Source organism: Culex pipiens, chromosome 3, assembly GCF_016801865.2.
Source record: "Culex pipiens pallens isolate TS chromosome 3, TS_CPP_V2, whole genome shotgun sequence".
NCBI classification, from domain to species: Eukaryota; Metazoa; Arthropoda; class Insecta; order Diptera; family Culicidae; genus Culex; species Culex pipiens.
In genome coordinates, this window is record NC_068939.1 from 3,485,171 (window position 1) to 3,507,662 (window position 22,492).

At 30.4% G+C, this 22,492-nt stretch overlaps 1 protein-coding gene across 4 annotated transcripts in view; it reads left to right on the forward strand.

Moving 5' to 3' along the window:
- The window catches only part of LOC120417814 (putative mediator of RNA polymerase II transcription subunit 26), a 210,080-nt gene that overhangs the window by 32,947 nt on the left and 154,641 nt on the right, over positions 1-22,492 (forward strand). For all 4 annotated transcript variants that reach the window (XM_039580017.2, XM_039580019.2, XM_039580018.2 and 1 more), the window contains exon 2: positions 18,593-18,696. In XM_039580017.2, coding sequence (XP_039435951.1) covers positions 18,593-18,696 — 104 coding nt within the window. The remainder of the gene's footprint in view (positions 1-18,592; positions 18,697-22,492) is intronic.

The window sequence follows — 22,492 nt, forward strand, 5'->3', positions numbered from 1 at the left end:
TTTGGTCCAAAATTTACACAAAAAAAACAGACAACATTTAAAAAAAAATAAAAAAAAATCTCATGGCCTTAAAAAACTATTGATTTTCCCAACACATTCACTTAGACGAATTGAAAACAAGAACATTAAGCAAACTATCATGAAACCTATGAAAAATCAAACTTCTCGTATTTTTAACAGTTGCATTTTCAAATAATTCGAATCCAAAATAAAAAATTAATTCTGGAGTGCCCTGCTGTGTGGCTTTGGCTAGTAACAAAACCATGGTGAAGTCATTTTTGTCATTTTTGTCATTTTTGTCATTTTTGTCATTTTTGTCATTTTTGTCATTTTTGTCATTTTTGTCATTTTTGTCATTTTTGTCATTTTTGTCATTTTTTGTCATTTTTGTCATTTTTGTCATTTTTGTCATTTTTGTCATTTTTGTCATTTTTGTCATTTTTGTCATTTTTGTCATTTTTGTCATTTTTGTCATTTTTGTCATTTTTGTCATTTTTGTCATTTTTGTCATTTTTGTCATTTTTGTCATTTTTGTCATTTTTGTCATTTTTGTCATTTTTGTCGTTTTTGTCATTTATTGATAATTTTGATAATTTTGATAATTTTGATAATTTTGATAATTTTGATAATTTTGATAATTTTGATAATTTTGATAATTTTGATAATTTTGATAATTTTGATAATTTTGATAATTTTGATAATTTTGATAATTTTGATAATTTTGATAATTTTGATAATTTTGATAATTTTGATAATTTTGATAATTTTGATAATTTTGATAATTTTGATAATTTTGATAATTTTGATAATTTTGATAATTTTGATAATTTTGATAATTTTGATAATTTTGATAATTTTGATAATTTTGATAATTTTGATAATTTTGATAATTTTGATAATTTTGATAATTTTGATAATTTTGATAATTTTGATAATTTTGATAATTTTGATAATTTTGATAATTTTGATAATTTTGATAATTTTGATAATTTTGATAATTTTGATAATTTTGATAATTTTGATAATTTTGATAATTTTGATAATTTTGATAATTTTGATGATTTTGATAATTTTGATAATTTTGATAATTTTGATAATTTTGATAATTTTGATAATTTTGATAATTTTGATAATTTTGATAATTTTGATAATTTTGATAATTTTGATAATTTTGATAATTTTGATAATTTTGATAATTTTGATAATTTTGATAATTTTGATAATTTTGATAATTTTGATAATTTTGATAATTTTGATAATTTTGATAATTTTGATAATTTTGATAATTTTGATAATTTTGATAATTTTGATAATTTTGATAATTTTGATAATTTTGATAATTTTGATAATTTTGATAATTTTGATAATTTTGATAATTTTGATAATTTTGATAATTTTGATAATTTTCATAATTTTCATAATTTTGATAATTTTGATAATTTTGATAATTTTGATAATTTTGATAATTTTGATAATTTTGATAATTTTGATAATTTTGATAATTTTGATAATTTTGATAATTTTGATAATTTTGATAATTTTGATAATTTTGATAATTTTGATAATTTTGATAATTTTGATAATTTTGATAATTTTGATAATTTTGATAATTTTGATAATTTTGATAATTTTGATAATTTGGATAATTTTGATAATTTTGATAATTTTGATTATTTTGATTATTTTGATATTTTTGATAATTTTGATTATTTTGATTTATTTGATAATTTTGATAATTTTGATAATTTTGATAATTTTGATAATTTTGATATTTTTAATAATTTTGATAATTTTGATAATTTTGATAATTTTGATAATTTTGATAATTTTGGTAAATTTGGTCATTTTGGTAATTTTGGTAGTTCAGTAATTTTGGTAATTTTTCGTAATTTTCGTAATTTTCGTAATTTTCGTAATTTTCGTAATTTTCGTAATTTTCGTAATTTTGGTAATTTTGGTAATTTTGGTTATTTTGGTTATTTTGGTTATTTTGGTTATTTTCGTAATTTTCGTAATTTTCGTAATTTTCGTAATTTTGATAATTTTGATAATTTTGATAATTTTGATAATTTTGATAATTTTGATAATTTTGATAATTTTGATAATTTTGATAATTTTGATAATTTTGATAATTTTGATAATTTTGATAATTTTGATAATTTTGATAATTTTGATAATTTTGATAATTTTGATAATTTTGATAATTTTGATAATTTTGATAATTTTGATAATTTTGATAATTTTGATAATTTTGATAATTTTGATAATTTTGATAATTTTGATAATTTTGATAATTTTGATTATTTTGATTCTTTTGATAATTTTGATAATTTTGATAATTTTGATAATTTTGATAATTTTGATAATTTTGATAATTTTGATAATTTTGATAATTTTGATAATTTTGATAATTTTGATAATTTTGATAATTTTGATAATTTTGATAATTTTGATAATTTTGATAATTTTGATAATTTTGATATTTTTGATAATTTTGATAATTTTGATAATTTTGATAATTTTGATAATTTTGATAATTTTGATAATTTTGATAATTTTGATAATTTTGATAATTTTGATAATTTTGATAATTTTGATAATTTTGATAATTTTGATAATTTTGATAATTTTGATAATTTTGATAATTTTGATAATTTTGATAATTTTGATAATTTTGATAATTTTGATAATTTTGATAATTTTGATAATTTTGATAATTTTGATAATTTTGATAATTTTGATAATTTTGATAATTTTGATAATTTTGATAATTTTGATAATTTTGATAATTTTGATAATTTTCATAATTTTCATAATTTTGATAATTTTGATAATTTTGATAATTTTGATAATTTTGATAATTTTGATAATTTTGATAATTTTGATAATTTTGATAATTTTGATAATTTTGATAATTTTTATAATTTTGATAATTTTGATAATTTTGATAATTTTGATAATTTTGATAATTTTGATAATTTTGATAATTTTGATAATTTTGATAATTTTGATAATTTTGATAATTTTGATAATTTTGATAATTTTGATAATTTTGATAATTTTGATAATTTTGATAATTTTGATAATTTTGATAATTTTGATAATTTTGATAATTTTGATAATTTTGATAATTTTGATAATTTTGATAATTTTGATAATTTTGATAATTTTGATAATTTTTATAATTTTGATAATTTTGATAATTTTGATAATTTTGGTAATTTTGGTGATTTTGGTAATTATGGTAATTTTGGTAATTTTAGTAATTTTGGTAATTTTCGTAATTTTCGTAATTTTGGTAATTTTGGTAATTTTGGTTATTTTGGTTATTTTGGTTATTTTCGTAATTTTCGTAATTTTCCTAATTTTCATATTTTTCGTAATTTTCGTAATTTTGATAATTTTGGTTATTTTGGTTATTATGGTAATTTTGGTAATTTTGGTAATTTTGGTAATTTTGGTAATTTTGGTAATTTTGGTAATTTTGGTAATTTTGGTAATTTTGGTAATTTTGGTAATTTTGGTAATTTTGGTAATTTTGGTAATTTTGGTAATTTTGGTAATTTCGGTAATTTTGGTAATTTTGGTAATTTTGGTAATTTTGGTAATTTTGGTAATTTTGGTAATTTTGGTAATTTTGGTAATTTTATTATTTTGGTAATTTTGGTAATTTTGGTAATTTTGGTAATTTTGGTAATTTTGGTAATTTTGGTAATTTTGTAATTTTGGTAATTTTGGTAATTTTGGTAATTTTGGTAATTTTGGTAATTTTGGTAATTTTGGTAATTTTGGTAATTTTGGTAATTTTGGTAATTTTGGTAATTTTGGTAATTTTGGTAATTTTGGTAATTTTGGTAATTTTGGTAATTTTGGTAATTTTGGTAATTTTGGTAATTTTGGTAATTTTGGTAATTTTGGTAATTTTGGTAATTTTGGTAATTTTGGTAATTTTGGTAATTTTGGTAATTTTGGTAATTTTGGTAATTTTGGTAATTTTGGTAATTTTGGTAATTTTGGTAATTTTGGTATTTTTGGTAATTTTGATAGTTTTGGTAATTTTGGTAATTTTGGTAATTTTGGTAATTTTGGTAATTTTGGTAATTTTGGTAATTTTGGTAATTTTGGTAATTTTGGTAATTTTGGTAATTTTGGTAATTTTGGTAATTTTGGTTATTTTGGTAATTTTGGTAATTTTGGTAATTTTGGTAATTTTGGTAATTTTGGTAATTTTGGTAATTTTGGTAATTTTGGTAATTTTGGTAATTTTGGTAATTTTGGTAATTTTGGTAATTTTGGTAATTTTGGTAATTTTGTTAATTTTGGTAATTTTGGTAATTTTGGTAATTTTGGTAATTTTGGTAATTTTGGTAATTTTGGTAATTTTGGTAATTTTGGTAATTTTGGTAATTTTGGTAATTTTGGTAATTTTGGTAATTTTGGTAATTTTGGTAATTTTGGTAATTTTGGTAATTTCGGTTATTTTGGTAATTTTGGTAATTTTGGTAATTTTGGTAATTTTGGTAATTTTGGTAATTTTGGTAATTTTGGTAATTTTGGTAATTTTGGTAATTTTGGTAATTTTGGTAATTTTGGTAATTTTGGTAATTTTGGTAATTTTGGTAATTTTTGTAATTTTGGTAATTTTGGTAATTTTGGTAATTTTGGTAATTTTGGTAATTTTGGTAATTTTGGTAATTCGACCGACTTTACAGCTCAAAAGAAGTCACCCTAACATACGGTTTCAGAGGACAACGCAGTCCTGAAATTATTTTCCATCCAAAGTACACGACTCGGGCAACTACAGCTTAGAGCCAGAGTGCACTCTGATTATTAGTTCATATTTCGTCTTTCCTGGGACACAGTCACACAATCAGTCAGCAAGCAGCAGCCTTGCAGTGAAATGAAGGCACTACCAGGACAAATATGATGATGACGATTGCTACAGCAAGTTGGAATAACTCTAATCATACAACACTGGTCCATTCCCCGTAGGGTAAATGTAGCTACGGAATGCAACGTTATAGTGTTACGAAAAGTGCGTTTTTGCGAACATGGAATTATGACAAGAAAAATTTCATGGAATATTTGAAGAGAAATCAATCGGAATTTCAGAAGAAAGTGCAATACACTACAACATTTGGAATTCTGGCCATACCAGAACCGAGATCCAAACTCGTCCCGTAAGCCACTCACGTTCCGATGTAGATTCATTCCGTGCCACTAATTCCAGTTTATCTCCTGCGATGTATCAAAATTATCGGCCTTCATATGGAGTAGGGCAGGGGCGGAGTTGCAGGAAATTTGCCATTGCTCCCCTTTCTGCTAAGACCCGGGGGTGCGGACTGTCAAGCTGGACGACATGCCTCATCCGACCGAAACCAACCGAAAGCAGCAGGAGTGCTGACGTGTCCGACATGCCGATTCCGGGGACATGTGCGTATCCGTGTGCGTGTGTGTGCAAAGCATAGTGATTAGCCAGCCCACCCAGAGGATGGCCTAAATCGAACGCGCAACGTGTCGCTAATCCTTTCGTTAAACTTTCACTTAAATTGCGCGAGGACTCATGTTTGCCGATGTCATCATACGAAAACGCGCCAGTCTCGGCACGAATCTGGAACGTCGTCGTACGACGACGAGCGGACGAAACAAGCTTAGAGCTTAATTACTGGCATAATCAACGCAGTGAAATTTAATAACCTTAATACATTCATCAGCATTTATCACGCACCGCGCACCAGTCGGGATCATCGAGAAGCGACCTCCCGGCCAAGGTGGTCCATCTTCGTCATCGGAAATTAGAACCTGTTCCCGGCGATGGTCCCACATTCGGAGGACGCAGAAAAAAAAGTGCCAACCTGAGCTCCGGTACGAAAAGGGGAGCTTTAAGTAAATTGGATTAAGATTGTAATTTATGGCAGCTTCGGAGAGTATTAGTGGATGTTTGCAGGGTACTACGAGAGAGATCCGCGGTGGACTCGGACCGGGCGAAAGTTGAAATATGAGCTCGGTCCAGGGTGCTGACTTGGCAGCGGTGTACGTGCGGGCAAGTACATGACACCGATTTGCTGCTGCCTCTGTGAAAGTACTTATCTACGATATCTCACGTTCGCCGCAGGCGGGTTCGTGGAATGCGATTAGAGGTGATTGATCTGGAGGACCTACGGGTTGGATGGGTGGTCCGAGCGTTATGAGTGCTGTTCGCGAGAAATTTGGTGGACATGCACCTGGTGCAGTTTGGGTTAATTGCATTTTCACGATTGAGGAAATTTTAAATCATCAAAGTTTCAGAGATATCGCTAGTTGAAAAAAAAATGTTTAAATCGCAAAAAAAAACAAAACAATTTTGCAAATTTCACCATAAAATGCCTGAAATTTGAAAATTGTATGCTTTATCAAAAGTTATGTTAAGTCTTTTTCTATTGAAAACTAGATTTTCTATACCATAATTTTTGAAATTTCATTTCGTCGCCGTCGTGCTAACTTATCGCACGTGCATTTTGGGTCAAATTGAGTTAAGAACGCCATTTTGTTCAGCTAACAATGCCTCACCTTTTGACTTTCACAGATCCCCAAAATTCGATTTAAAACCTGAGATATTCAATAAAATCCGAAAAAAAAACTCCGTGCATTTTTGTCATATGAAAGTAGTTTCAATCTTGTCGTGCTATCTTGTCACTCCCTGAAAATTGATGTAATTGCGACAATTGGTCAAAGGGATTTCAGGTCAGAACGTGTTTGACGCACGTGCAAGTTAGATTACCGTAAAATTTTGTTGAATATAATCAACGCCGATTTTGCGTTGAAACAAACCTTGATTTTCTCAATTCCACCAAAATCTTTTGTTGTTTTGAAAAAGTTGCTTTGACGTTTAGCATTGATTCTACAAAAATCTTGCTTTTCAAATCAACAAAATGTTTTGTTGATTCAAATATGCCTTATATTTCTGCGTGTGTTAACGATAAAATTACCGAGGCTCGATAACGTTAACTATAATTCTATCGTTATCGTTACTCCGATAATTCTATCTAACTTATACTTAATGTATTTCAAAAATTGACCAAAACCAACTAAATCATGTTGAATTTTCAAGCTTCCCCTTAGTAAATATTTTTTTGATAATATGGTAAGTTTCAAAGTATAAATACTGAAAAAAATCACAAAATACCGTCTTTTTTGAAGTAATCAATTTTTTATAATTCGCAGTATTAGTATCAAACGATTTGAAATTTTACATGTATTTCAACTTTTTTAGAGATTTTCAATAAAATACAAAAAAAGATCACAAAATGCCTTACTTTCTCGAAAATACTTAAATTTTTATAATTCGCAATATGGGTATCAAACGATTTGAAATTATGCATGCTTTTTAACCATTGTAGATTTTTTTGAATGAAAAACTTAAATTTTCACAATATACCCTATTGCCTCGAAAATACTCAAATTTTTATAATTCGCAATATGGGTATCAAAAGATTCGAAATTTGGCATGTTTTTTTAACTGTTTACTAGTTTTTTTTTAAATAAAATACAGAAATTCTCACAAAATTCACACAAAATTTTAAATACTCAAATTTTTATCATTTGCAATATTAGTATCAAACGATTCCTGAGGCCAACCTCCTGTGGCCGAATGGTTACGGGTTTCGCCTCCTAAGCGGAAAGTCATGGGTTCTTCTCAGGGTGGCAGCCTTAGGTTTAAGTTCAGAGGTAGCAGCAACCGTATGAGTATAAAACGGTTGCTTCACGTGCTCTTCTAGCATGTGATCAATCTTGGGATATTCCTTTGCGCCTCTTCCCAAAATACTTTCCTCGTGTCTTCGCATGTAAATAATGCCCAGCCGATCGGTATTGCACTGCAGTCCAGTCGCATTGTCCAGATCAGAGCAAAGGGAACACCGCAAGAGTAGCACCGCAAAAAGACAATTGTCTTTACAAGACCCGCGCGGCAAATAATAGCTGCTGGGAAGAGCTTGAAAAATGACACGAAAAAAATGTCACCGTGGTTCTAGCGATACATAGCGCACAAGGCACAAGGAAAGGAGTTTACAGCATCTGGATGGAACAGCACTTTCCCTCTCAATAGGGACTGTGTTATAGATCTGGAAATGCTTAATAACAGTAAAAATGGGTAACACGATACAATAGTCCTTGTAATCAGGATTCCGTGTCTTAATACTCAAACAGAAAAAAAAACCAAACGATTCGAACTGTTTTAGAGATTTTTGAATGAAATACTCAAATTTTCTCAAAATACCTGATTTTCTCGAAAATACTCAAATTTTTATGATTCGCTATATGGTTTTCAAACGATTCGAAATTTTGCATGTATTTTAACTGTTTTTGAGTTTTTTTTTTTTTTTTCAATGAAAAAGCAGGTAAAGCATATTGCATATTGCAAATCATGAAAATCTGAGTATTTCAAAAAAAAATACGGTATTTTGTGAAAATTTGAGAACTTTGTTCTAAAAACTCTAAAACAGTGAAAATACATGCAAAATTTTGAATCGTTTGATACCCATATTGCAAATTATAAAAATTCAAGTATTTTCGAGAAAATACGGTATTTTGTGAAATATTGAGTATTTCTTTCAAAAAACTCTAAAACAGTGAAAATGCATAATGCAAATGAAAAAAAAATTGAGTACATTCAAATATATACGGTATTTTGCGTTTTTTTAGTATTTATACATTGAAACTAACCATATTATCAAAAAAATATTTACTAAGAGGAAACTTGAAAATTCAACATGATTTGGTTGGTTTTAGTCAATTTTAGAAATATTTTTATAACAAGTTATCGCCCATTATTATCGATAAATAATTATCGGAATAACGATAACGATAACGAGAGAACCATTATCGTTAAACGATAATATTATCGACGATAATTCTATTGATTAACCCTATGAGATTTTTAATTATAACTCGGGACTCCAGTAACCAACTTAAACCAAACTTCGGGACAATGCACATAATCGCCAGTTAAACAAAACGTGTTTGTTATTGTTTACATTGCGTGCTTTAGTTTTTGTTTATTTCAAAATTCTTTAATAAAAACATATAAAATTGAAAATCTTCAAAAAATTTGGCTAGCAAATCGAACGTACTTCAACCAGCTCAAGCAAAAATTGCCGCTCTTAAATATGAACAGCAAATAACCACAATGTTACAGATACCCCAAAGGCACTCACTTATTTCGAAACGCCAAAAACAAATTACCAGAACATTGCCAGTATCACTTTTACGAGCTATTAGTACAAAATTTATAATCCTTTGCCCTTTCCCGCGCGACCCCCGCTCTGGAGGAGTGTGGCAAGTTACACATGTTTCACTGCCAACATCAGGCCTCCAAGGACGGAGGACGCTGATGACGATGCAATCCCCTTGAGAGCTGTCTCTGTCTCAGTCCGTGGAGCAGTAAAAGGTGGCAAGGTTCAACAGGACATTGGTTTCGTCTGCCCCGAGTGGGCCTGCCTGCAGCTGATCGATTGACTTGGAAGAGTCCTTCTGGCTTGCTGACCAAACTCGGGGGATCCGGCACAACACAACACAACACACACGGTTCAGTTGGCACGAGATCCTGGTTTCCCCATATGAGCAGTTCTCTAGGATTTCGGTCATTCGATTTTTTATGTATTTTTTAATCCGACGGAAACTTTTATGGTGCCTTCGGTATGCCCAAAGAAGCCATTTTGCATCATTAGTTTGTCCATATAATTTTCCATACAAATTTGGCAGCTGTCCATACAAAAATGATGTATGAAAATTCAAAAATATGTATCTTTTGAAGAAATTTTTTGATCGATTTGGTGTCTTCGGCAAAGTTGTAGGTATGGATACGGACTACACTGGAAAAAAATAATACACGGTAAAAAAAATTTGGTAATTTTTTTATTTAACTTTTTGTTACTAAAACTTGATTTACAAAAAAAACACTATTTTATAATTCCAACTTTTCAGAAATTTCCAGGTTGTGCAAAAAATCATTGACCGAGTTATGAATTTTTTAATCAATACCGATTTTTTCAAAAAATCCAAATTTTGGTCGCAAAAATTTTTCAACTTCATTTTTCGATGTAAAATCAAATTTGCAATCAAAAAGTACTCTAGTGAAAATTTGATAAAGTGCACCGTTTTCAAGTTATAGTCAGTTTTAGGTGACTTTTTTGAAAATAGTCGTAGTTTTTCATTTTTTTAAATTAGTGCACATGTTTGCCCACTTTTGAAAAAAATATTTTTGAAAAGCTGAGAAAATTCTCTATATTTTGCTTCTTCAGACTTTGTTGATACGACCTTTAGTTGCTGAGATATTGCAATGCAAAGGTTTAAAGACAGGAAAATTGATGTTTTCTAAGTCTCACCTAAACAGCCCACCATTTTTCAAAGTCGATATCTCAGCAACTAATGGTCCGATTTTCAATGTTAAATTATGAAACATTTGTGAAATTTTTGCGATCTTTTCGAAAACAATATTTTCAAAATTTTCAAATCAAGACTAACATTTTAAAAGGGCGTAATATTGAATGTTTTGCCCTTTTGAAATGTTAGTCTTGATTTGAAAATTTTGAAAATATTGTTTTCGAAAAGAGCGGAAAATTTCATAAATGTTTCATATTTAAACATTGAAAATCGGACCATTAGTTGCTGAGATATCGACATTGAAAAATGGTGGGCTGTTTGGGTGAGACTAAGAAAACATCAATTTTCCTGTTTTTAAACCATTGCATTGCAATATCTCAGCAACTAAAGGTCGTATCAATAAAGTCTGAAGAAGCAAAATATAGAGAATTTTCTCAGCTTTTCAAAAATATTTTTTTCAGAAGTAGGCAAACATGTGCACTAATTTAAAAAAATGAAAAACTACGACTATTTTCAAAAAAGTCACCTAAAAATGGCTATAACTTGAAAACGATGCACTTTATCAAATTTTCACTAAGGTACTTTTTGATTGCAAATTTGATTTTATATCGAAAAATGAAGTTAAAAAAATTTTGCGACCAAAATTTCGATTTTTTGAAAAAATCGGTATTGATTAAAATATTCATAACTCGGTCAATGATTTTTTGCACAACCTGGAAATTTCTGAAAAGTTGGCATTTTATGTCCTCTAAAACATATCAAAAAATAAAAATAAATAAAAATAGTGTTTTTTTGCAAATCAAGTTTTAGTGATAAAAAGTTAAATAAAAAATCACCAAATTTTGTTTACCGTGTATCATTTTTTTCCAGTGTAGTCCGTATCCATACCTACAACTTTGCCGAAGACACCAAATCGATCAAAAAATTCCTTCAAAAGATACAGATTTTTGAATTTTCATGGCTCATTTTTGTATGGACAGCTGCCAAATTTGTATGGAAAATTATATGGACAAACTAATAATGCAAAATGGCTTCTTTGGGCATACCGAAGGCACCAAAAAAGTTTCAGACGGATTAAAAAATACAAAAATTAAAATTGAAGAAAAAAGACCGATTTCGTAGAGAATTGCTCATATGGGCCAAAACAGGTCCAAACGCCAAAACAGGTCCAAACGCCACCCAAGTACCTACTTACACACGCTCCTGGAAAGAGTGTTGCCTGGCGGTAAGTGGTTGCAATAACAATAATTTTCCACTGCCAGCGAGAACCAGAGCTTCATGATAGTTGCCTGCTTCTACTTTTTTTTTTTGTTCCTCATTTCGATCCGAAGGGGAAAACACTGAAACCAGGGTTCAAGGGTCTGCTTCACTCTTCTGGAAGTGCATGTGCTGCATCGCTAGCCAACCAGCCAGCCATCATCAACAGCAGGGCCATGTTTTGCATTTCCATACCAGAGAGGAGTCGCGTTCCAACGTTTGGAGAATGGGGGGGTTTGGGGAGGAAAAAATGTGCCACGTGAAAAGAATAGCTACAGATGGTGATTATTTGTGACGTTTTGTTGCTTCCCAGAACTTCCAGAAGCCGGAGGAGCAGCAGCAGCCAGAGATAGCCCATAACTTTTTGAGGAGATGCTAATGGAAACACCCAAGATTGCTGATGGCCACCATAACCAGTGAGAAAAGGGAGCAATTTGTGCTGTTTAATTTACTGCCACAGCAGCAATGAAAAACTCTTCCCGAAAGGTCACTTATTTGTGGCAGCTTTAAAATGTTTTTAAGCATGATTGCTTCCTCAATTCTGGAAATGAAAGGGGAACTTAAATGAAGTTCATTTTCTCGCTCGAGCATCTTCCTGCCGTTCAATGGTAGATTTTCTCAGTGTATGATTTATTGACTCCTAAATCGAATACACAAACACAACTTCTACCTTTTAGTTTGGTCATTGTTATGATTGGCTAGGGTGCCTCCATTGTTTGTTATTGAAATATGTTATAATTACAGATATTTCTTGAGGTCACCCTCAACCATCCAAATTACCACACGACTCCGAGTACAAAGCATCTCAAAGACGAAAAACTTTTTCAAATTACTGCTACCCTCCTTAGTTTTGTAATTCTTGTTTTACACAAAAACATTCCGCCCAGCATCCGCTTTCTCAACTCAAGCACAGCACTAGTTTCCCGTCCATTCGTGTGCCGTAAGCGCACGAAAGAGCAGGAAAGACATCTTCCGTTTCCTGGGCAATCCCTCCCCCGCAGTTGGTAGCGATCGGGGCCTCGAGGAAAAACTTTGCCATAAACTCTACGATAATATATCGCTTTACGTACTCGTGCTTATTTGCATATGTTGTTATGGAAACTTTGTCCACCCCCTGAAAACTGCCCACTCACCTTCACCCACCCACCCACATTTTCCCAGTAAGTTGGCGCACTCAATCATCTCACGTGGACCAGTTCCGACACAGCTTCCTCGCCGCCCCCACGGTGAAGAACTTTTGCACCAAACTTTGGTCGGCTTCCCAAATTAGATAAGCAAATAGGAGGAGGACGGACTGCAGTTGCTTCCACGAACTTTCACTCTTTACGGGAAGTTGAAAAACAAGACAATATGAGCTCCCAAATTGCTGGGAATGTTTGTAGTTTAGAAAGTTTGCATGTTGTTGCAATAACGAGGATCACCTGGATCCATCGAGATGTCCATAATTTTTCCAAAAAAATTAACATACCGGGGCCCGGGTGACTTCACAGCAAAAAAAAAATAGTAATCCAGCTGCGTGTAAAAGGCCTGGGTGTAAAATAAACTTTGCATTTTTTTATGAAACTTTATGTAATATTACACCCTGAAATATGTAGCCCATCAGTATGGGAAACCTACACAGCAAATAAAGTAGTAATCCAGCTGCGTGTAAAAGGCATGAGTGTAAAATAAATTTTGCATTATTTTATGACATTCTGTGTAATATTACACCCTGAAATATGTAGCCCAGCAGTATGGGAAACCAACTTGACCGAAATGTTTATCCTTTCCATTTTTCATCGGTCTGATGACCGAGCGGGCTAGGGCGCCAGTCCTTACTGTAGGTGCTGGGTTTGAGTTCCGTCGGTTGCAACTTTTTTTTTGTGTTTACAAAAATTGTACATGCAGCGTGTAATATTAAGTGTCTTTTTTTACGAAGGTGATGTGCATGCTTTTGCATGCGATTTTACCATCGGATTTTTTGCTGTGTTTGATAGGATTGAAATTTGTCCGCAAAATGAAGAGTACAAACTAAATACGTACGGAAACATACTGACCATGGTAGAGAAGTGTTTAAAGTACATCAAGAAGAACTTTTCATAAAATTTAAAAAAGTTTACAAAGTTCGTTAACAATAATTAAGAAAATTTTCGCAATCTTTTAAAAGCAATTTGTAGGTTTTGTGCAGATCTACAAAACGCTTTTTGAAGGTTTCAAAAATATTGTATGGTTTTAGAGAAATCGACGAAATAAAAAGCGTAACGCCACCGCGTAAAAAGAGGTTCTTCTGTATTTTAATATTCCCAAAGTATCATTATTTTCTCAATAAACATGAATTCGCATTTTCGAATTCTTTGGACAATTTTCCACTAGAAGAAGATAAAATTTGTTCGTAAATAACAAATGTTATGTATTTTTGAAATATAATTCAAAAACATCTTCAAATTTATAGGCATTTTCGGTAGAACAAATCATATAAAAGGTGAAAACTTTTGATTCGTGCTTCGAATTCAGTTTAAAACGCAATATGAATCGATAATTTAAAAAACAAAACTAGTTTTGACAAATTCTAGACAAAATTGTGAGTTTTTAAATCTGTTTTTATCAAGAAAAATTATGACTATCAAAGTCTCCCCGGAATTCAAAATAAGAATAAGATTTTTTTAAGAACTATTGAAAAAACTTTTTCCTTCAAAACGTGCGTATGGACCTTGAGTGGCCCACCCCATGTACATGTTGTACAGTTGGAAAATATTCTAAAAATAAATTGAAATTATAGCGTCCAATTTCCCGGGGTTCCCGGGAATTCCCGGTAAATTTGAAATTTTACGAAAATTATTCTGATCCTGTTTCTGATTAATATCTTGCAACAAATTTGTATAGAACAGCAACTTTAATGGTCAAAATGAGTGTAAGGATCAATCAATGGCTTGGACTGCTTGTAAAAAATCATGCAACTTTGAGAAAATATATAAGTTTTTTTCAAATTTTGTATGCCTTTAAATCGTACCAACTCAAAAAAAAAAATATTGGTATTTTTTGTTGGTCTTTTATCGAAGTGTTTGGACAGTCAAAATCTATGCTCCACAACCATAAAATTGCCTTTAAATTTGTCTTAGTTACCATAATGCTGAAACTTTAAAAAAAATCATGCAGAAATAATGTTTGTCATGGTAAATAACTTATTCCAGACCAAGTATTTTCAACTTGTGAATAATTAAATAATAATTGAATTTGCCTCAAAAATCTAATTTCTAGCGCTTTTTAACTTGAAACATTATTTCATGAAATCACAACTCAAACTTTTCAAATATTTGAAGCGAGTTTTTGTAATATGGTTGCATTCTTTGGGTAAATTTCATATGATACGAAGTTGTTTTTCAATGATTTTTCGTAGTTCCAGTCATATGGTATTCAGCCTAATAAATTTAAAGTAATTTTCATGGTGTAAAAGTGGTAGCTTACGTGCTTCATAAATTTATAACTTCAATCTGTAATTTCTCGAATACTTTTAAACCAATTCTTCTCGCACAACCCTTTTTGAAAAAAAATATTATATGGATTCAATTTTCATCCAATTTCGTCAAGGTAAACAAAAATGAAGAACAAATCTCAATTTTTATCATGGCCGGAAGAGGTAAATATCTTATTTGCAAATGATATAACAAAAAAACGTCAAAGAAAAAGTTAATATTCATATAAGCAAAAAATATTCCTAGTTGTGAATGCTTCCGAAATAACTATTATCTGAATTAAACCATGACTTGAAATTTACAGACAAGCTGATTAGTTCAATATGAACAGTAGATTGAAATGAATAAAATCAAATAAGGTTCTCTAATTATACATTTTTATTATAGATTTTCAAAACATTGGTGCCAAAAATGTAGGAAAATGTATACTTCCGCTTGTATTTCGGGAATTCCCGGGCAATTTACAAATTCCCCGGGCAACGGGAAATTTTTTTTCCGGGAAATCCCGGGAATTCCCGGGAAATTATTTCCCGGGACGGGAAATTGGACACTCAAATTGAAATCCTATCAATGTCACCCCGGTTTACGTCCAGTTATGTGGTTGGTACTGATTAAAAATGGGGCACTCAAATGATTTAGAAATAATTTTCTTTTTTTATACTCGTTTAAGAAAGTCTATCAAATACCAATCAAAAAGTACATAATAATCACTTCAGTTGGCATAAAATGAGACAGGATTGCCAGAATTTAAAGCTTTAGGACTCTTTTTTTAATGTTTTTCAATTACCTATCCATCGATGCATAGCATGATAGAATTTAATACTATTTTCAGTCAATTATAATTATATAAAATCGGGATTTGTGCGGAAATTATTTATTGTTCATAACTTTTTCACAAATAAAAAAAATCAAAAAACATACGGTTTTTTTTTAATAGTTGATTAAAAATCGTAATTTTTCCCCTTGTACCTATTTTTAAGAATAGCCCTCAACAATTCCTACAAGTTTGCCAAAGACACCAAATCGATCAGAAAATTTATTTAAAAGAATGTATGGACCCCTGTATGAGTGAACCTTTGAATCGCCCGTTTTCGTAGATAATTGCTCTCATTTAGTACTATTTATTATCATATATTTCAAATCACCTACCTTTATATTTCCAGTACAAATCGCCGTACAAAGCTTAAAATACAAACCAGATAACACATGTCACCATTTTGAAAAATGTTCTGATTTCAGTACACATTTAGTGATTTTTAAAGATTTTTCCTTTTATTTTAGATTATGCCTCTACAAATCGCCATGTAAAATTCAAAAACAAGCTCGATAACACACACCATCAACTGAGTGCATGTAGCGGATTGTGAATGATATATTCCATCATTTTAAGTTTTTTAATCCTTTTATCATGTTGTCATGCCTCTATGAATATGTACCTTTGCACAGTGCACCAATTGAATTAAAAAAGAAAAAAATATTAGGTTCTGACCATCATAACATAACTCCTTACTCCTATGATTTAGTGGGATCTTCTAAGTGTTCGAATTGGATTTAGTATTCTTTATTTCCATCTTTTAAATGCAACAATTGAATTCCAAAAAGGGTTAATAATTTTTTAACAATTCAAACAAATTTTTATCATTTTTAAACTAGAATAATGGGCACCAAATAGCACTAAATTGGCACTGATTTATTTCTGTAATCTGGCTCTTATACACCTAAAATCGGTATTCCAGAGAATATAAAATCCAATGAAGCATAAACCTATGCAGAAGATGTGCCGAGATTTTAAACTTCAAACAGAGCATTCCAATCTTTGCCAGCTTTTCCTCGGACGATCCCGAATCAGTTCGTCGCAAGTTTCATGCTTCATCAAGCATTTGATTCACTTTCATCCGGTACTTTCGACGCAACGCCAACAATATCAACCCGATCATCTGCTGACGACAGTCAGTAGTGCTCTCTGCTGGGCCGGTGCGTAGTGATGACCTCTGGGCACGCAAAATCAAGCCCATCCAGAGCAGATTCGGGAACCGGGCTGTTGTTCTTTCGGCTCACTGCCTCACCCCCTCCTCTCGCCATTGCTGCTATAGCCTAGCAGAGGAATGTAAATATGCCATAAATTCACCGAAATCCTGTGATTCTGCTCACTGAGTGGATTTTGCGAACGAAGGACGACTGTTCAACGATGCGCACGAGTTTTGTGTACGTTCGAAATAAATCACATTCCTTGCAGGGATTTCGCAGGGCGATTTCCCGGATGAGTCCGACACTTTGTACTGCTGGGGAGTTTGTGCAAGTTGGTGGTTTAGCCCTGGCCTGGCCAGAACGTATCACCAGGATCAGACATCAAAACTATCACACCCCCGAGCGGTTTTGGTGTTTGGTCAACAGACACCTGGGGAGGGACGAGAGAAGCATTCCGTTCCCATCATAACTTTTGCAGTCTCCAGTGAAAGTCCTGAACCTTGAGTGAAAAATGTGACGAGTAATCACAACCAGCGTGTTCCCGGAGTGTGTGTGTGTGTGTGTTGACCGCACTTGAAGAGGTGTTACACCAAAGGCCCTGAAGTCATCAAAACAGCAGACATCCATCTCCAGCGTTAATCCTGCAGCAACACCGGACTACAACACTACACCAATTACGGACAGAGGACTATTTGCAAACTTAATTCGAGTAAAAAAGGTGAACAAGTTCCTCTGGCAGCGCCCCTGATAAGGTCCCCGGTCAGGACAAAAGTTGATCCTTTCGACTCTGCAAACTTGCCCTTGGCCACAGCCGCAGCAGTCAAAAAGCCAACTGGAGCTGCAATTCCCAACCCCAGCTCAGTCAGTCAGCGGAGCGATACTAGCAGATGGAAGCAAAAAGGGGAAATTAGCATTCCTGATGATGGTCTGTTGGCACTGCTGGAGCAAAGTGTGACTTCTACTGCCCTGCCGGGGTCTGCCATGGGAATGTAAAGTGTGAAAGGAAACGAGAACTCTTTGTACTTGTGCAGGACACGTTAACATCATCATGGTTAGTTCGCCGTTGCACATTTTCTTCTGCGGAGCAATTAAAAAGTTGCGGCACTCTTAGGAACTCCGGAGCGTCGGGCAGCTGCAGATTTCTCTGCGAAAATCTAAAAATCCAAATTTTCCTAGGGAAACATGTTGCTCTGCGAAATGCGAAAATGAGAAATAGGGTGCCAACAATTTTAACTGTTTAGCCGTTGTTGAAAAACTTTCACAATAACAAATTTATACAATCATGATTTCTAGAGAATTCTAAAGCTCAAACTGCACTGGTGATTGGCACTTGAGGGCAAGAGAATGGTGTCAAGATCAGTGGCAGTGACGACGGAAGCTTATTTTACTCTCAATGAAACATGCTTTGTACAAAGTCATTCTTGCTAGTTTCAACTACAATTGTGGTTTGAATGTTTTCTCTATGTGGGCTTGTGGGTGAACAATTCATATTGAAAACCATGCGAAACTCGACTTGAGAGTAGATTTTAACTATTTTTCCTGTAATTTCCTTCCAGAATCGACTTTGACGATCCGTCGACCACCAAGCCACCAAGCTTGGCCAAGTCGGCGGTGCTGCAGGCCCTCGAGGAAGAGGAGCGCCAGCAGATCCGTGGAAAAGGTAAGCTACACGCACCACTATAGCAATCACAAGGAAAAACAAATTGTCTTTCAATTAAACAGATTGTAGCTAATCAATACCAAATGTCTCTTTAGAGTTGTACATCGAACCACACTCATATCACAACTTAGGATAGAGGTAGTATTACAGACATCAGAATACATCAACGATTTGTACATAATTCTCATCTTGTCAACTTATAAGATCAAATTCTGGGTCACTCTAAATAAGTCCATCCCACAAGTGCATGCTCAACAGCATTCCAATTAAACCTTCAACTAGAAATTCCCTACGATGGATGGCAGTGTCTGTTTCCATCCATCAATCTGCAAATCACAAAAACCAATCAATTCCGGCGATGAGCCTCAATGACCGAGTTGTTGCCCACAGACGCACACCACATCAACATCCACGCCCTTTTAAGTGGGTTTCCTTTTGATGAAAGAGGAGCTTTGATGCTACGCGGCGAAAGCCTTTGACTTTCCAGCTCAAAGCAATCCCATTTCAAGCTGATTGTGTACTTGAGCGGTCACAGTGGAGCTTGGATCGTATGTCATAAAATTTACACACACATAATGTGTTTTGGAATCAACACAGTGCTATAGAAATACTACATTGTTGTGTATTTTACCATATTTGTAAATTTTGTAAACAAACAAACTAATAACAACGTATACTATCATTTTGTACACATAATGCTTGTCTTCCAAAACTCAATAAACTAGTATTCTAAAAATGAATTATAAAACAAAAACAAAAACAAAAACAAAAACAAAAACAAAAACAAAAACAAAAACAAAAACAAAAACAAAAACAAAAACAAAAACAAAAACAAAAACAAAAACAAAAACAAAAACAAAAACAAAAACAAAAACAAAAACAAAAACAAAAACAAAAACAAAAACAAAAACAAAAACAAAAACAAAAACAAAAACAAAAACAAAAACAAAAACAAAAACAAAAACAAAAACAAAAACAAAAACAAAAACAAAAACAAAAACAAAAACAAAAACAAAAACAAAAACAAAAACAAAAACAAAAACAAAAACAAAACAAAACAAAAACAAAAACAAAAACAAAAACAAAAACAAAAACAAAAACAAAAACAAAAACAAAAACAAAAACAAAAACAAAAACAAAAACAAAAACAAAAACAAAAACAAAAACAAAAACAAAAACAAAAACAAAAACAAAAACAAAAACAAAAACAAAAACAAAAACAAAAACAAAAACAAAAACAAAAACAAAAACAAAAACAAAAACAAAAACAAAAACAAAAACAAAAACAAAAACAAAAACAAAAACAAAAACAAAAACAAAAACAAAAACAAAAACAAAAACAAAAACAAAAACAAAAACAAAAACAAAAACAAAAACAAAAACAAAAACAAAAACAAAAACAAAAACAAAAACAAAAACAAAAACAAAAACAAAAACAAAAACAAAAACAAAAACAAAAACAAAAACAAAAACAAAAACAAAAACAAAAACAAAAACAAAAACAAAAACAAAAACAAAAACAAAACAAAAACAAAAACAAAAACAAAAACAAAAACAAAAACAAAAACAAAAACAAAAACAAAAACAAAAACAAAAACAAAAACAAAAACAAAAACAAAAACAAAAACAAAAACAAAAACAAAAACAAAAACAAAAACAAAAACAAAAACAAAAACAAAAACAAAAACAAAAACAAAAACAAAAACAAAAACAAAAACAAAAACAAAAACAAAAACAAAAACAAAAACAAAAACAAAAACAAAAACAAAAACAAAAACAAAAACAAAAACAAAAACAAAAACAAAAACAAAAACAAAAACAAAAACAAAAACAAAAACAAAAACAAAAACAAAAACAAAAACAAAAACAAAAACAAAAACAAAAACAAAAACAAAAACAAAAACAAAAACAAAAACAAAAACAAAAACAAAAACAAAAACAAAAACAAAAACAAAAACAAAAACAAAAACAAAAACAAAAACAAAAACAAAAACAAAAACAAAAACAAAAACAAAAACAAAAACAAAAACAAAAACAAAAACAAAAACAAAAACAAAAACAAAAACAAAACAAAAACAAAAACAAAAACAAAAACAAAAACAAAAACAAAAACAAAAACAAAAACAAAAACAAAAACAAAAACAAAAACAAAAACAAAAACAAAAACAAAAACAAAAACAAAAACAAAAACAAAAACAAAAACAAAAACAAAAACAAAAACAAAAACAAAAACAAACACAAAAACAAAAACAAAAACAAAAACAAAAACAAAAACAAAAACAAAAACAAAAACAAAAACAAAAACAAAAACAAAAACAAAAACAAAAACAAAAACAAAAACAAAAACAAAAACAAAAACAAAAACAAAAACAAAAACAAAAACAAAAACAAAAACAAAAACAAAAACAAAAACAAAAACAAAACAAAAACAAAAACAAAAACAAAAACAAAAACAAAAACAAAAACAAAAACAAAACAAAAACAAAAACAAAAACAAAAACAAAAACAAAAACAAAAACAAAAACAAAAACAAAAAAAAATACAATAACTAAAACAAAATCAAAAACAAAAACTAAAACAATATCAAAAACAAAAACAAAAACAAAAACAAAAACAAAAACAAAAACAAAAACAAAAACAAAAACAAAAACAAAAACAAAAACAAAAACAAAAACAAAAACAAAAACAAAAACAAAAACAAAAACAAAAACAAAAACAAAAACAAAAACAAAACAAAACAAAAACAAAAACAAAAACAAAAACAAAAACAAAAACAAAAACAAAAACAAAAACAAAAACAAAAACAAAAACAAAAACAAAAACAAAAACAAAAACAAAAACAAAAACAAAAACAAAAACCAAAACAAAAACAAAAACAAAAACAAAAACAAAATCAAAAACAAAAACAAAAACAAAAACAAAAACAAAAACAAAAACAAAAACAAAAACAAAAACAAAAACAAAAACAAAAACAAAAACAAAAACAAAAACAAAAACAAAAACAAAAACAAAAACAAAAACAAAAACAAAAACAAAAACAAAAACAAAAACAAAAACAAAAACAAAAACAAAAACAAAAACAAAACCGATTATAGCTGTCTTGGATGCAAATGAAAGGTGACAAGTTGACCTTTCAATGAAAAATAGTAGTGCGTCCATCCCGGAAATTCCCGTGACAAAATTCCCGGGATTTTTCCTAAACCGGGAATTCCCGTATCCCGGGATTTTTAAAATTTGTCCTGGGAGTTCCCGAAATTGAAAAAAAACAAATTTTGCATAAAAAAATTATATTCGGCACATACATGGAATTTTTTTTTTTTTGATAATTTCCTATTAACAAAATTTTTATTTTATGTTTTTTCGATGTTTTTGTATATTCCTGAATAAGGGTGGTTTTAAAAACACCCAGGACGTTTTCAAAAAAACTGAAGATATCAAAATGAATTTGACTAATTAGAGAATATTGTTGAAATTTTAGGTTACAGATCCGCAAAATTCCAAGCACTTTAAATATTTACTATTAAATTTATGGTTTTAAAAGACTGGGTATTATATTTACGTATATGTATGATTTAAAAAAAAAAGTACACCGATTTCCAAATTTATTGTTCTAAAATCTCCTGTACCTATTTAGACTGTAGTCCTGATTTTCCCAGTTGGCAATAGTAACTTATAGATAATTTGTAAAATATGTTTTAAATTCATTTTCATCTAAATTTTCTAGTCCTATCATATAAAAAAATGTATCAAAAAAATATATTTATAAAATACTTATTTAATTTGAATCACATAGGAT